General features: G+C 33.0%; 1 protein-coding gene across 4 annotated transcripts in view; it reads right to left on the reverse strand.

Moving 5' to 3' along the window:
* The window catches only part of LOC106078445 (rhomboid-related protein 2-like), a 34665-nt gene that overhangs the window by 6942 nt on the left and 11164 nt on the right, over positions 1-16559 (reverse strand). For all 4 annotated transcript variants that reach the window (XM_056042569.1, XM_056042570.1, XM_056042571.1 and 1 more), the window contains exons 3-10: positions 16240-16263; positions 15937-16092; positions 10849-11007; positions 8068-8222; positions 7119-7231; positions 5331-5431; positions 3430-3550; positions 3188-3283 (exon numbers count right to left, since the gene is read on the reverse strand). In XM_056042569.1, the coding sequence (XP_055898544.1) occupies positions 3188-3283; positions 3430-3550; positions 5331-5431; positions 7119-7231; positions 8068-8222; positions 10849-11007; positions 15937-16092; positions 16240-16263 (925 nt within the window). The remainder of the gene's footprint in view (positions 1-3187; positions 3284-3429; positions 3551-5330; positions 5432-7118; positions 7232-8067; positions 8223-10848; positions 11008-15936; positions 16093-16239; positions 16264-16559) is intronic.

Genomic DNA, 16559 nt, shown 5'->3' on the forward strand with positions numbered 1-16559 from the left:
GTTTTGTTTTGCTATTCATTTAACCTAGTTACCCCCTCAAGTAACCGTTTCCACCCGAGTGTCCCGTTGAGGCAGAACAGCGTACCCGGGTTAGTTGGTATATGATTTTCTATAATGTTTTTAAGATGGCTTTTAATGAAATTCCAGAGGTCATCAACTGATTGGTTAATGTCTTTTTCTTGCTAAGAATGTTTGTTGAATGTTTAATGGTGTAATTGTGTTAGGTTGCATTTGCATGTTAAACATGGCCAAATCTAAAAAAGAAATGTAGACAGTACATCATTGATTATATGAAATTTGGCTTCATTCCTTCCTTGTTGAACAAAAAAAAAAGGTCTATGTGTCTTTTATGCAGCAAGTTTTAAGTAATGACACAATGAAACCTATAGCAATAGACCAAGAGTGGACAAAATGATAATTGTTTGCGTCTTAGAATATCTTTACTTAATAGCAAAATTAGGAAAACCACACGCTATATGCAAAAAATGTATTTAGCCATCCATTAGTTTAGAACAGTGGTCTTCAACCTTTATTAACCTGCCCCCCCCTTTTCATATTTTTTCTTTTAAAAAATCCGCCAGCGCCCCCTCTAAGAAAAACGCTTATAAAGAAGCATGAGAAGGCAAATTTAAACAAAATGTCATTTATTATTAATTTTTATGCTGTTAATAACACTTATCCTGCATGCCAAAGGCGATCATCTTTTATGAGCCTAGAGTAGGACAGAGTTACAGAGGTGCCCCCCTGTAAGTGCTATAAAAGATCCACTAAGTTGCCATTTCGCCCTCACTGGCATAGAGGAAAGTACCTGGCAGCAGATGGCCTCTGAGAGAAACAGTTCGAGAGCTCTCACAAAAGCTGCGGGACAAACATTTGAGGCTCAAAGAAAAGCCATTATTGAAGACAGGGACAAAAAATGGAAAGAAAACTTAAATAGGCCGTCAGCAGACAACAGTCGGCACAAAATTCGGGAAAATATGCAGGTCGCAACTGGGTTTGCGTAGTTATGTGAAACACTGCACTCAGCTTTAATCTACGGAAAAATTTTTTTAGTTTGAGGAAATTTTTTATTTGTTTTGTTTCAGTGCATCTTTAGTACTTCTTTCCCCCTTTATGCCCAGCGCCCCCTTACCATCCCCTATTGTGACCATCGCACCCCAATTTCATGAAAACGCCCCACTGGTTTAGAAGTTTTAAAAACATAACTTTTATCATAAAAAAAATTCCTGTAAGCAACAATATAGTTCAAAGGTGTATTGGTGAAATAAGACGTTGAAAGCTCTAATGTAATTATTTTCTAACAACATATTTCTCTATATAGCTGGTGGAATAAACCTTGACTGGTAATGAAGCTTTATTAATGCAATTTTTGTTTTATTATCACATGAAACACAACTAATAGGACTAATTTGAGGTGACAATGGAAAAATATAATGAAATCAAAACAAAGTTATCCAAAACCTCTATAAACAGGCCACTAGTGTACCAACAACAATATCTTCCATGAAAGGAGAATGGAAGATGCTCATGAGAGATACGTAGGTTCTGTATGCATTGGAAGAAGAAAATTTACTAACGCGCAAAAGTTAGCAAAAAGCTGAAAGAGTCAGTAGTTTTTAATACTTTGGTGCTATTGTCTCAGATGAAGGAACCAAACCTGAACTACTGGTCAGTTTACAGCAGTACTTGCAAATCTCAAAACAATCTGGACAGACAAAGGCATTACCCTTGACACTAATAATGGCCACATTCTTATATATATGTGAATCTTGGACCTAGCAATGGAGCTAAGATGCTACAGAAAGATCCGAAGTGTAACAAAGACCCCTTCATGAATGAAGAGATTAGAAACAGGATTTATACAGCCATTGGACCCCATGATGACCTGCTAACCACTGTCAAAAAACATAAACTCAAACTCTTTGGCCACATCACAAGGTCCTTAGGGCTCACAAAGACCTTCCTTTATGGAACAGTACCAGGAAAAAGAAGAAGAAAAGGAAGACAGAGAAAGACAACATCAAAAAATGGACAGGCTTGTCATTGAATGAAATGCTATCCCAAGCCAAGTACAGATAGGAATGAATAAAGCTGGTTGACATCTTGTGTGGTTCCCCAACAGTTCAACGGACTAAGGGATAGGTGAAGTTGGCTGATAAATCATTATGGAGTTCCACATAAGTTCAATACCATCATTAAACAGTTGAACAAAATTTAACTTTCTGATGCAAATTTCACATGTAACTAAAAAAACAACAACTGGGGTATAAATGTTTATTTTGTGTACTATCGTATAAATTTTTTGCACTAATAATGTAGTTATTTGTAATGCACAATTGTAAAACAAATTTCCCCATGGATAATAACAATTATTATCATGTCAAGTAATAAACAATAATAAGCTTACTAATCCTTTCTAGTTAGAATAGGAGTAATAAAAGGATGTATGCTTTTGTTCTTGATATTTTTGTAGGTGATTGATTAGGTCATGAGACAATCTCTGGCAACAAAAATGATATACAATGGAACCTAACATAACATCTGGAAGACCTGGATTTTGCTCACAACATTAAGTAAAGAATAATGCTCAGACCCGAGTTCATAGGAAAGGGCAGCCCTATGCTCCTCTGGGGGTTAAACAGGAATAAGTAAAGTAAGCCTCTAAAATACCTGCCCCTCAGGCAAACTATCTTACAGTCTGCAGTCCAAGGATTCCAGCTCTCAAAGCCTCAATGTGACACCTCTGTGGAAACCTCTAGTAGTGGAACTAGATAGGTCAATAACAGAGATCTGGCAACTCAGTCCAAGCCTGCTATGCTGTTCCACAAGGGAGCTGTCAAAAGAGAGCAATAGGAGTGGTAGCCCTTACAATGTTATTGTGGCGGTTACAGAATAGGAATATGAAGAAGTTCCTTGTAGTTAGTGCTGCATTTTAGTCACATATAGTGAAAGGGACCCATACCAGAGCACAGTGATATGTATATGGTATGACCTATTAATGGTCACTACCATTGTGGAACCTTCAGACAGGACTTGAGGAAAAGAGCTCCCAGTCCAAGCCAACCCGTTGAATAAAACCTTTTCAAGCAGTCATAAGGATAATGATGACTTAAGCGCCAATGCCCTGCTGTACTTTTTAACTAGACTACATTTTGTAGTATCTAAGTTTAAGATTACATTTACTAACCAGCAAGGAAGCCGCCTAAATGTGCAGTAACACCAATTTTATTTGCTGCAGGTTCAGTAACACGTCGATAAATAGCAACAGATAAGTCAGGAACAACTGAAAAATGTTTTTGAAAAAAAAAAAAAATTTTTTAAAGACTTGAAATGAAAACTAAGATGGAATATGAAAGAAAAAAGATTTGATACATATATATGTATATAAAAAATGCATACATGAATACAAATATATAAAATGCTACCTACCCAAGAGAAGAATAATGGCTAGTCTTACTGGCGCACTTAACAAAATACGACCAATCCCAAAACAAACATTATCTTGCATCTCGTTTGGATCCAAGCATTTATAGTTCATCTCTTTCCAATTCTTTAGAAAAAACAAAAGTTAACAAATTTAATGTGTAGCAATATTTACTATACACCATAGTGCAGACCATAGTTTAATAGAGTCAAGCAATTACGTCATATATTTTGAAATGAGGTTGTTTCCATTATTTCGAATTATTGAAATATCTTTTTTTTTCATGTGAGAAATTTTAAAACAAGAAAAATTGAGTATTTAGGAAAAAAAAGCAATATATGAACTTGAATAAAAAAAAGAAGTGAAGTGAAATTGCAATAGATGCATTGATAGTATTGGTAAAGTTAACTTCAAAGCTCTAAATCAAACCAGAAATGCCTTAAAGAAAAGGACAGGAAACAAAATAATAAATAATAATAATTATAACTTTTATATAGCACTACTTTCATGCTTATAGCATGCTCAGAGCGCTATGGTGCTTTAAGTGCTCAGTAAACACTGACTCTGCTCGAATCACAGGTAGCCAAGACAGGCCAAGTTCAAGCGTATTTAGCCATTCAACCATGCTTCCCACCAAATTTCACTAAGGACAGCTTAAACCCCCAAATAGAAATTACATGTTTTAATAATAAAAAATGCTTTTTTAATATGTGCGTGCAAATAAGGAGAAAATAAATAATTTTTCTTTATATCTTATCAACTTTTTGAGAAAAAAAATTGGAAATGGGGGAGGGGGGGGGGGGGGCTATTTTTAGCTAAAATGATGAAAAAAATTGTTAATTTTCATGTCAAGATTTCTTGAAAACTACTAAGGATAGTAAAATAAATTCAATAGTTCAATAAAACTTCAGCTGTTGATTATTCAATACTATTAGAAGATTGTGAAGCAGAATTAACCATATTCATTGAATAGAAAAAAAAGTTACAGCTCTAAATATGGGTTGTGGCCCTTTATTTCAAGTTTTTATAAGGGGGTAGGCATAGAAAAAAATTAATTACTTTAAAAGTTTGAAATCTTTAGTATTTATTCTGCTTCACTTTCATAATTGTATAAACAACATTATTTGTGCCAAGTTTCAAGGCAAAATATTAATAAATGGTGGGAAGCGTGGTCGAGAGGCTAAGTGCGCTTGACCTTAGCTTGTCTTGGCTACCTAGAAGGGGGCTCGAGGTTCGACACCCGACTCGGGCAGAGTTGCGTTTACTGAGCGCCTAAAGGCAGCACGGAAAACCAACTCCTAGATACCCCCTCCCCCCCACCGGTCCACAAATGAGATTGGACCAAAGCGCTCTGAGCATGCTATAAGCATGAAAGTAGCGCTATATAAAAGCTATAATAATAATAATAATAATAATAATAAATAATTTTTTTATCACGCCATCTCTGAACAAAAAACTATGAAAATGGTTTATTGGAGAAAACAGCAAAAAACGACAACCTCTTTGGTAAAAACTAAAGTTAGTGTACAAAATATAAAAAAATATTTAAAATACTTCCACTTTGAATTAGGACATGTTGTATACACCAAATTGTTTAGAAATGAATGCTGTATTATATTCAGTTATAAAAACCCCCCCGATAATTTTGAACCATAGGGGGGGTTTAAGCTGTCCTTAAATAAAGCTAAAATGAATGTTGTGCAGCCACAACCAAGAATTAAGAATTATGTGACATTGATTATTAAAGCTTGAAAAATAATTTAGCAATGAAATTTGTAATTAACATAGAGGATACTGTGTAAATAAAGAAATTTTTCAGTGATAAGCTGAAGCAATTAGCGAATTAATGAATCATCTGTACAAACAATAATTATTTAAATAATTTTTTGAAAAGTGAAATACATACTATGACAATGGCTGCTACATGAGCTCCAAGTATAGCGTAGACACCGCCACTAGCACCAACCAAACTAACATTATGATCACTGATGGAATGGGCTAAACCACCTGAAGAAAGTGGGTACATATAATACAAATGTTTTTAACTCCCACCTGAAGAAAGTGGGTACATATAATACAAATGTTTTTAACTCCTTTTTTACTTCTTAAGCTCAAACACTGTATAAAATTGTATTAAATGGCTCCCAGTTATTTCATCCCCTGGTCATTCATCCTCTGATTTTTTTTTCAATCAATTAATAATTTTAAAAATTATAAAATCGGAAATGTTTCTTATATTTATAAATGACAAAAAAAGCCAACACATTAAATAATAAATATAAAAATAAAAATTTAACTTCTATAGTTCATTTAGAAATTGTTTTTGTGTTAATGTAAATCTATAAGAGGCTACTGATCGTAAATTCAGAAGAAAAGAAATAAATGCGAAAAAATCAGTTTATGACCAATAGCCAACAGGGCTTTAAAAGGGACATCAGTATTGTAGTGAAAAGTGGACAAGTGTCAGTAGTTTTAAATACCTCAGAGCTATCATCTCAGATGAGGGAACCAAACCTGAACTACTGACCAGAAATGCACAGTACACAGCAACACTTGCAAAACTCAAAACAACGTTTAAAGATAAACACATAGTACTGGACACCAAAATCAGAATGATTCACTCCCTGGTCATGGCCACATTCTTATATGCTTGCGAGTCTTGCATGCTAGAGCTGAATATAAGGATCCTAGCAATGGAGTTGAAATGCTAAGTATCACATTTAACGACTACATCACAAACCAAGAGATTGAGACAGGGTTATTACAGCAATTGGACCCCATAATGACTTACTAACAAAGACCTTCATTCAGGGAACAGTTCCAGCACAAAGAAGAAGAGGCAGACAGAAAAAGCAATGGGAAGACAACAAAAAAGAATAGATGGGCCGGTCACTGAAAGAGGTTTTATCCAAGGCAAAACAAAGAGAGGATGGAGAAAGATTGTTTACAAAAATTTTGTGTTGCCCCAATGGTCCAACAGACTAAGGGATAGGTGAAGGTGTAACAAGATGATCCATCGATTCGTATAATGTTTGTAAATACCTTGGCCAATGTTGCACATGTCCTTAGTGCAGCCTATAAGTCTTGTACAACTGACTATTCTAACGTAGACCATCTAGCAATGATGGCATGAGAACTGATTGGAGGTCATGATGCTAACCTTTACAGCCTTGTTCAGACAACACTGCCAATTACATCCTTTTATTTATTCCATGTGAATAAAGCTGTAGCATAGTTGTCCCCATTGCTGCACTTTCTACAACCATGTGCATATGTGTGCTTGAAGTAGGATAACAGTTCTGGCATCTGATCATGTTGTGGCATAGACAAGGCAAGTATTTCATGCGGCATGCCCATATTCAGAAAATGTCATGCCATTCACTTAAATCGAATAAAAGCAATACATACACATCCATCTTTACAATAAACCTACTCATTTACAGATATTATTAGGTTTCTCCATTAGAATGAAGAGGTGAGGGGGAACACTATAAAAACATGTCAAAAAAATCAACAAGCACTATAAATAAATAAGATTTATATATTAGATTAAATGGGTGCTTAAATTCTAAGCCCTAAAAGCTACATTATAGAATGACTGAGGAAAAAATATTTATTTGGAGATGAAAATTCCGGGGATAAAATGACCAACGATGAAGTGACTGGGAATTAAGTTACAGAGGATGAAACAAACCTGCAATAACCCCCAATAGATACACCAGACCAACTCTCCACCATTTGTGTACTATTTCTAAAGTTGTACCAAATAACAGCTGAAACCCAATATTGGATATTATATGCAGATACCTGAGGAAAAAAAGAAAATCCACTGTAGAATACCACAAATAGACACAATAAGGGATCAAAGATTTAGGATGAATGCAGTGTTTTTAATGGCTTTGCAGACTCCTGTGTGACTGTTACATTTATAGGCACTGAATAGGTGACCTAACCTTAAAACTTATTTTCAGCAAAAAAATAAATAAATAAAAAAATTAGAAACTAGAGTTACAGGAATCATTGGTAAGTAGGAACAAAAATTCCTTATAATGTCATGTGCTCAAGAAATGACTAATAGATAATAAATTAGATCAGAAGAATCTATTAAGAAAAATCTTGGAGACAATAGACATTACTTAGTGTATCAAGGAATTTATTTTGTTCAGTTGTTCCTTATGGTTCCTATTGCTAGTTTGACTTAATAAATATATTTGTTATACTATGATTCAAATATATGATTATTTTTGTAGAATTTATTAATTAAAGGTATTTTAAATTTCTATTTCTAAATGTTAATGCACTTCATTTGTTTTTGAGTTTTGTTGTCTTTACAAGAAGATAAAGAATCAGCAAGACCTACTAGACTATCATCACAACTGGAAATATACACAATCCAAGCATAATACATCACTATCATGACAATGACCCACATAATTTATTACATCTGAAGCAAAGGAAGTCTGCTAAGAGTCAAAATATATATATATTTTTTTAAGTGAGATTTGCTTTAAAGGTAATTTAAGGACATTTTCAGCATTTTTCAAAACTATGGACAATTTAAGTTTTAAAAAAATGTTAAAACTTTGGAACATTTATAAATTTAAATAAAAAAATTAAAAGATAACTGTGTTTTAATGCAATACCCTTGATGCATCAGCATGTACGTCAGAAAGCGCCAAGCTTCATAACGTCTAGTAGGTTTGTATACCAAAGGACTGTAAAGAGCTACCCCAGTTGTTGATGTGGTCTCAATGTTGTTTTTTTTTAAATCAAATACATAAACAATGAATACTGCAATCTGTAATCAGAAATCATTCAGAAATTCAAATTAAAATGTTCTACAGATTTATTTCAACTGCTTCTTAAGTTTCTAATAATAATAATAAAAATAATCAATGTTATTATCACTAAGTATGATGATGTTGATATGCAATATCAACTCTGCAATGGCCAGTCCCAAGCCCAGTTGAAAAAGGAGGAGTTTTGGGCATGGGGCTAGCAACCCGACCCTACAAAACCTCAATTGCTACAGAAATGACATTTATCCTACATACACACAGAAGAAGGAACAACAGAATCCTTTTACATTGAAACAGATGTGAGACAAGAGTGCATCTTGTCTCCCTTCCTCTTCCTCCAAGCAATTGACTATTTAATAAGGAGAGTAGTGTCTTCATTTTCCCATAACAAGATCAAATAAAATGACGGACTTGGACTTCGGTGAAGACATTGCACTACTATTACAAAAAAATGACAAAAAGCCTAGATAGAAAGGCACCCAAAATTGGCCTTAGTATAAACTTGGTTAAAACTAAAATTATGTGAGTAGGATATAAAGCAATGGCTGCCCCCATCAAACTACTTGGTCAGTCTATGATTGAGCAATAATTTTTTCATGCCTAGGCAGCATCTTAAAGCAAGCAATGGGGATGCTGATCATGAAAGGAAAGGCAAAGGCCATTTTCTAAAGGTTATGGTCTATTTGGATGAGCCAAGCTATTGATCTTGAGAAAAAAAATACACCTATTAAACACAATCCTCATCCCAATGGGGACATGTGAGACATGAAAAATCATCTGCAAAAAAAGAAGGCTAAATGTGGCTCAGCAAAAGTGGTTAGGACAGATTTTAGGAAACAGAGATCTGGTCACAAAGTAATCTTAGGCTGAACAAACACTTGACCACTTAACTGTCTCTTTCAGTGCCACATTACTCTCAGGGAGTAACTTTGCTGGCGCTGGTGAGTGTGGCATTACTCTCAGCGAGTAACTTGGTATTTAATATTTATTTCACTATCTTTTAAAGTTAAACTTTTTATTTATCTTTTTTTTTTACACCAATGATTTTCAATCCGATAGTTCTTGTTGCTCCTTCACAAAATTCGCTGATGATGCGGCTCTTCTTGCACTGCTCTCAGAGAGCTCAGACGTAAATGAGTATTTCAAAGAAATATTGAAAAATACTGTAAAGATAATTTTTTATTATTAAATGTAAAAAAAACCAAAGAAATGATAATCGATTCTCGTAGGGACAAGAAGGAAAATGATATTGTTTCTGTAGCTGGAGAGACTATTGAAATTGTGCAAACCTTTAAATACCTTGGTACTATCCTAGACAATAAACTAAATTTTACTGCAAATACTGATTATATCAGCAAAAAAGGGCAGCAAAGATTACGACTACTAAGAAAACTGTCCTCGTTTAATGTTAGCGAAAAGGCCTTGGCTATGTTTTATCACGCTCACATCTGCAATATTTTAAGTTTCAATATCACTGCCTGGTATGGCAATCTGAGCATTAAAAATAAAAATAAACTTTACAGAATCCTAAATGCTGCTGGTAAAATCATTGGCAAAAAACAAACCCCATTTGGGCAGTTGTTTGAGACAAACATCTATAAAAAAAGCTAACAAGATCCTCGAAATAAAGAATCACCCTTTGTGTCAGGATTTTGTGATTTTACCATCACAGAAGAGATACAAGACACCGATAGCAAAGACAAACAGACACAAACACTCTTTTGTTCCCCTGGCAATCAAATCATTAAATAAGAACAAATCTGGTATAAACTTTGTCACATGTAAATTATGAGTGAGTCTGGTGTGAATGTACACTTTGGTTTCTTATAGTTATAATGTTTTTTGTTTGGTGTAATGCACAAATTGTAAGACAAATTTCCATACGGATAATAAAGATTATTATTATTATTATATTATTATTATTCTTTGTTTTGTTTGTAAATTGGATGCAGGAACAACATATTTTTTTTTTAAAGACAAAATTGTGTTAGTGTTTTCTCTTATTTAGTTCATTTTGCAAGACGCCTTAAAAAATGTAAATAATACAATTTCTTAGTGCATTTGTTAATCCTTTAAAATATTTGAAGTGATGAAATGTGTTTAGCTATGTTATTTTTCAATATTTATGGATTAAATGAATAATTAAAAATTTAAATCGATTTTTTAAATTAATTATTTATATATTTCCTTTTTCTGTGCTCAGTTTAAACTTAATAAAAATAAATATTTTAGGATAATTATTTTCTAGATAATATTTTTGTAGCCAATTTATTTTCCTTTAAAATAAAATAAAATATGTTACAATTACATAATAAAATAAAAAAGTTATGTTAGTTTTAGTAACACTACCCTCTCTTGCAAATTTTTTTCGGCCCAGAAAACTCCATTTTTTCAGGGCAGTGGACACCATTAGGGAAAATGCAGTAGACATAGTTTGTGACTGATTTCTATGGATACAGCATGCAACCCTAGGGGCCCAACAGTGCAGGATTCTAAGTCTAAGTAAGATGCAACAACAACAAAATAATAACAAGTTAATAGCCAAAATAGAATTATGGAATTTTTAGGCACTAGATTTAAAGTATTTCATTAGCCTGGTTCTGTTACCGATAAATAAAACAATACCTCAACAGCACTAATTAAAGGAATGAAGATTGGTGGAGGACAGCAGTTGTAATTGGCTATAAAGTCTTCCCGTTCTCTCCTGGGAATAAGGGAGGCAATGGCTGTTCTCATCATACGCGGAAACAATTTTCGTTCTTCCTTTGTAAGATCCTCAGTCATCTGTTCAAAGTATGTTTGCAATAAAATTTTAACAGAAAAAATATAACTAATTGAAATAAGGTGCAATTTGTACAAATTGAATAAATATTTAAACAACTTTTAAATTAAAATGTTAATAGTCTCTAGGTGCAGGTATGGGTAAACATTTTCTATGCAGGGTGACAGAAACCTAATATCTATTAGGTATAGCATACTTAAATAACAATTAACAACTTATGAAAATATAAAGGTAAATGTAAAGGTTCCGCACATACACATTTAATCCTATAATTTTAAACAAGCCATTCTTGCTATTCAAACACCCAAAGGCTAAAACTTCAAAGTTTGACTTTGACAGCGCATTATTGGATAATGGTTTGACATAGAAAAGAAAATGAAGTATCAAAATCTTCTTTATTTTAAGGAGAATAAGGATGACTACTTATAATTGTACTCCTAACCTATAATTGTTATTATATTTAAGGTCAAAAAGGTGATTTTGTGACACTTTATTTGATTCCAAACACCAAAATTTATTTCAGTCTCTATATTTTGCCATTTAGAAACTCAGATTTTAATTCTATATTAATATTAACTAAATTTTAAGATCCCCAAGCATAGCCCCTCACATGAAATCAAAAAGATGAACACAAAAAATAAAAATTTGAACACACTTATTCTACCAAAATTAGGTCACTGGGATAGTGACTTCTACACCGACTTTAAGACTTATTTTATGTTTGAATGATTAGATGTGTGTTACATGTTTGTGTTTTTACACATGATCTTTTGTAGTATAGTACAGGCTAGGATGGCCATTCTTGCCTAAAGCCCTAAATAGCTGAATCCTCTATACTACTTTATATAAATCTAGATCTATCTAGTAGGTCTAGATCTAGGCATTTAACTTCATTCAATGTACCAAGCTCACTCCAAACATTTGCCTATTTATTCTCTTAAATAAAAAAAAATATATATATAATATAAGATCATTAATTTTGATGTCCAAAACTGGCTGTTTGAAATAAACTTTGGTTAGAAAATCGTAATTTAATACAAACACCCTATTAATTTTTTTTGTATGGAATCAAACAACTTGGCTTATGAATCAAATAAATCAGCTCCAAAAACAGAATAAATATTGCCGGCCTCATCAGCATAGACTTAGCCAACCAAAAAATATAGTCATCCTGAAACAACCTGATTTACAAATTTGAAATTTTTTTCTTACAAAAAAAGACAGCTAAATGGAAGGGAATTGGGTCAGAATCCTTGGAAAATGGACATGCACATTATACAGCGTGCTAATTTCATATTATATATTAAAAATAAAGATTTAATGATTACAAAAAACAGTGAGTCGTACGGATTCATGAAATGTCCAGAATAAATAAGTTACTCTCTCTCTCTCTCTCTCTCTATATATATATATATATATAATTTTATTTCTAAAATGGTTCTAACAATGTTCTTTAAAATTTCAAGGTAATGAGCAAAAATTCTTAAATACTTAAATTGAGAATATCCTATTTATAACGCAACTTTCATGCTTAAAGCATGCTCAGAGCATTATGGTCCAATCTTCAGTGTGAACCATTAGAAGGAGGGGGGGGTTATCTGTGAGCAGGTTTCCATGATACCTTTAGGTGCTCAGCAAACAACTCTGAGTAGGGATTGGAACTAGGCTCTTGTCACTCAGCCACACATCCCACACCTTATACCATATAGCATTATTATTACAATTGAGTTTGACCCCATAGCAGAATTAAATGTCTGAATGTAACCATTTGAAAAATTACACTGGAAAGACTTTCTTCAAAGCCAATTTTTTAACACAAAAGCTACAATGTTACTAGACAAGAGCAACGGTTTGTCCAGACTGTAGGGGCACTAAGATGCATGTACTCCATGTACTATAACATTTAGAGCTAAAAGAACATATAAGCAATCCTTAGAAAAATGTTTCCATTTATGAGTTCAGATAAATATCAACTTTCCTTGACTTATCATTCAATTAAGCGAGGCTCGGTCACCAGGTACATTCACATAAGACTAAAACAGCTCCTAATTAAAAATTCACAATTCATTATTGGTTAAATAAATATTCAAAGACATATTGTGTCTTTCATGATTATTGTAAACAAGAACTTAATTTTGTCATTTATTTTATTTACTTTTAGCTTTCATCCCAGGGTGGAGATTCATTATGATGTATCATGGATTCCAGGGTTATTTTTCAAGTTGGTCTTTCTTTTTTAGGTCCAGAGACTCCTGTGTGAAATTAGTTCTTTTGAGACGGTTTTTAGTGCCAGTTTTGTGGATTTTAGCTTTGAGTGGGTGCCTGTTTGAGGTTTCCAATTTAGTGAATTGGGAAAGGATTTTTATTTCTCTTCTTTCAACAATTGACCAGGGCAGCGGTTTCCTCCATAGCTCTTATGGGTGTTGTTTTGATTGCTCTTGGCATCATCCTTAGACCAATGTTTTGAACCTTGTCTATTTTTCTTAGGTTGGTTTAGGCTGCTGAGCCCCATACTGTGGCACCATATTCTATAACAGGTCTTACATAACTGGTATCAGTCTTTTTCAGGATGTTATGGTTAGCTTCCCAATCTGTGCCAACTATTTTTTTCATAAGAGATAGTCTCTGGCTGCCTTTAGTCTGTGTTTTTTCTATTTGGTTTTTCCAGTTTAATCTCAGGTCATAGGTGACTTCAAGATATGTAGGGCTGTCATTTTTTTCTAAAGATTCCTTATCTAATGTTAATTTTATTGTTTGTTGTTTTGTTGACAGAGAGAAGATGGTATATGTTGTCTTTTTTGTGTTGATAGACATGCCCCAGTCTTTGAACCATTTATTGAGTTTATTGAGAGCATCTTGTAGTCGAAATTTTGATGTTCCTACAAATTCTTCTGTGCTAATTAAGGCAAGGTCATCTGCATACATGCTGCTTTTAATTTTCTTGATAGGTTTTGATTTAGATCGTTTATGAATATTAGGAAAAGTGTTGGGGATAGGATTCCTCCTTGGGGGGACGCCATTTTTTATACCCACCGTGTGACTCCTTTGCCCTAGCATGCAAACTAAAGCTTTTCAATTATTTAGATATTCCTTTATCCAGTTGTTCTTTCAGTGGGATATGTGATGGTGGATTAGCTTGAGTAAGAGACATTGTTCCCAGACTTTGTCAAATGCTTGATTTCTTTTCTTGAAAGCTGTCTTCTATTTCTTGTGTGATGAAGGCGATTTGATCCTCTGTTGATCTTCCTTTTTTTAAAGTTAGCCTGGGCTTCAGCGAGTAGTTTATTTGACTCAAAGATCCAAGTGAGTCTATTATTCACCAGGGCTTTGTGGGTTTCATCTAGTTCCTTCATTTTAATGTTTGTGGTCATTCCAAAGGAGTAAGCTGGTTTGTTATCTTTATTTTTTTCTTGGATTTCAGAGTTTACATCTTTATTTCTACTTTCATTCATTTGTATTTGCCCTACACTTTGGAAATACTTTATGAATTCATTAGCTGCTTATTGGCTTTTCGGGGGTTTATTGTAACCATAAGAGTTGTTCTGTTTTCATCCTGGTTGAGACATTAAGCTATACACCAGAGCTTATGGCCGTTTCTATCTATCTACATTTAGTAGATCTGTTTTTTCATGCCAGCTTTCCCTCATAGCAGAAATGTAATTTTACCTGAAAACTGCGTTAACTGCTTTTAGTTTTATGTTATTTTCTATACATGGGTATCTTGCTAGATAAGGAATTCTGAAAAGTGTTACCTAGGTTGCCACACTCAAAGCCTTGTTGGTGAAGAAACCTCTCTCCACAGATGCTTGCTCATGTGAAAGTAATAGGATCTTTTGAACAAGTTTCCAAAGCCTAAAAATGTCCAACTCCTAACTTACAAGACAAAAAACTTTTATCCAACCTGTCTACTACCCTGCAAAAATTTTGATTTATTTTGGCCTCTGAAAGGAATCCCTGACATTCTAATAGAATTGCAACACAGTCACAATGCTGAATGTGATTGCTAGTATAAAATATATCTAAAATTTGTTAAAATTGATAATACTTTTGTCAGTGTCCCTTTAGACAATATCAGAGATCTAATTAAGCAATTTTCTAACAAATTTATATGTTGGTGAATCGTTTCATTTTGTATCCAGGACAAATAATTTGCTAAAAGTTGTGGCATTATCTACAACATTTTCCTTCATAAGACATTTCATTTTTTTTTGTCTTTTAACCATACTCTAACAGTGTCACAAGACTTTATCCCTGGATTGAAATCTAGTTTAAAACTTAAGCTGGCAGTTTGATTTTTTTTTGTCTTGATTTTAAAACAATTTACTATACTGTAAAAATTTCAGCTTTTTAATTTTTCCAGGAAAAAGTTTGCATAAAATTCAGCATTTCTTTCCCAGGAAAAAGGTTATTTAATGTATGATTTTGAGGATTATTTTGGATAAAACAAAAATTCCATGCATTTTCTGTGATGTGTCAATTCTGGTTAACATGGAGGTTTTACGTTAGTTATAGTAACACTACCCTCTCATGCAGAAATTGCAATTCAAAGACCTTATCTTGCTCACTTCTGTTTTTTATTATTTCCTTTAGATTTAATTATATTGTTTAAACTTAAAACATAATGAAATTTCTTGATGCATTACAACTCTGATTAAAGATTTGGAAGATTCATACTTGATGTAGTAAATGACTAAGGTTTTAGTAGCAAACAAAAAGTTATTTTTGTTGTGTGGTGTTAATAATTTTGCAAAAAATTGAGAATTCTTTTCATTATAATAATTTTTAACTTTAATTAATTTATAAAAATAATAGAGACTAACTTCTTTTGTAAACCTATAAGAGTAATGATGAGATAATCTAATAATAATAGTTCTTTAATGTCAGTTGTAGTAAATAAATTTTAAAAAGCTAATTAAATAGCTAAACCAAACCATTCTCGAAAATTCTCTGTATGTAACATGTTGATCAGCATCTCTATCAGCCCTCTGTAGTAAATAATTCATTCGCTCTACTGGTATATGCTCCATAAGTGCTCTTTCGTTAATTTCAACACGAAGTTCACCAAGAGGTATACCATTTCTGCCATACTGAAATAGTAAAAAATTATTCTAAAAACAAAATACATTTCTAATTGCATTTCAACACTATTCTTAATCATCAAAATTAAACAAGTATGAAACGACCAAAATAAAATTATTAAAAAAAAAAAATGTAATTTGATAAGAATTACTTACTCTATCAAAAATAGATTTGAAGTTCTGGGGAAAAAAATATTAAATATCATTTAAAACATATACTTAATTTTTTTTACATATAAATGTTGTTTTTTGTTCTTTCCTAACTGAAAAGTACATCCCATATGATAGCAGGAAAAGATAATAACTGGATGTGATGATTCCATGATTCCCAGTGCAGAGTTCACTTTTAACTATCTTATTGCAGATAATTTCCTTTTCGAGAGCTCTGTGCCTGGCAAAGAATAGATCACTGGTTAACCCCATCTTGTCCCATGGATATTTCAGTCACAGCTAGATGTTCTTTTTACTTCAGCACC

The sequence above is a fragment of the Biomphalaria glabrata genome, chromosome 9 (genome assembly GCF_947242115.1).
Source record: "Biomphalaria glabrata chromosome 9, xgBioGlab47.1, whole genome shotgun sequence".
In the NCBI taxonomy this organism is placed as follows: Eukaryota; Metazoa; Mollusca; class Gastropoda; family Planorbidae; genus Biomphalaria; species Biomphalaria glabrata.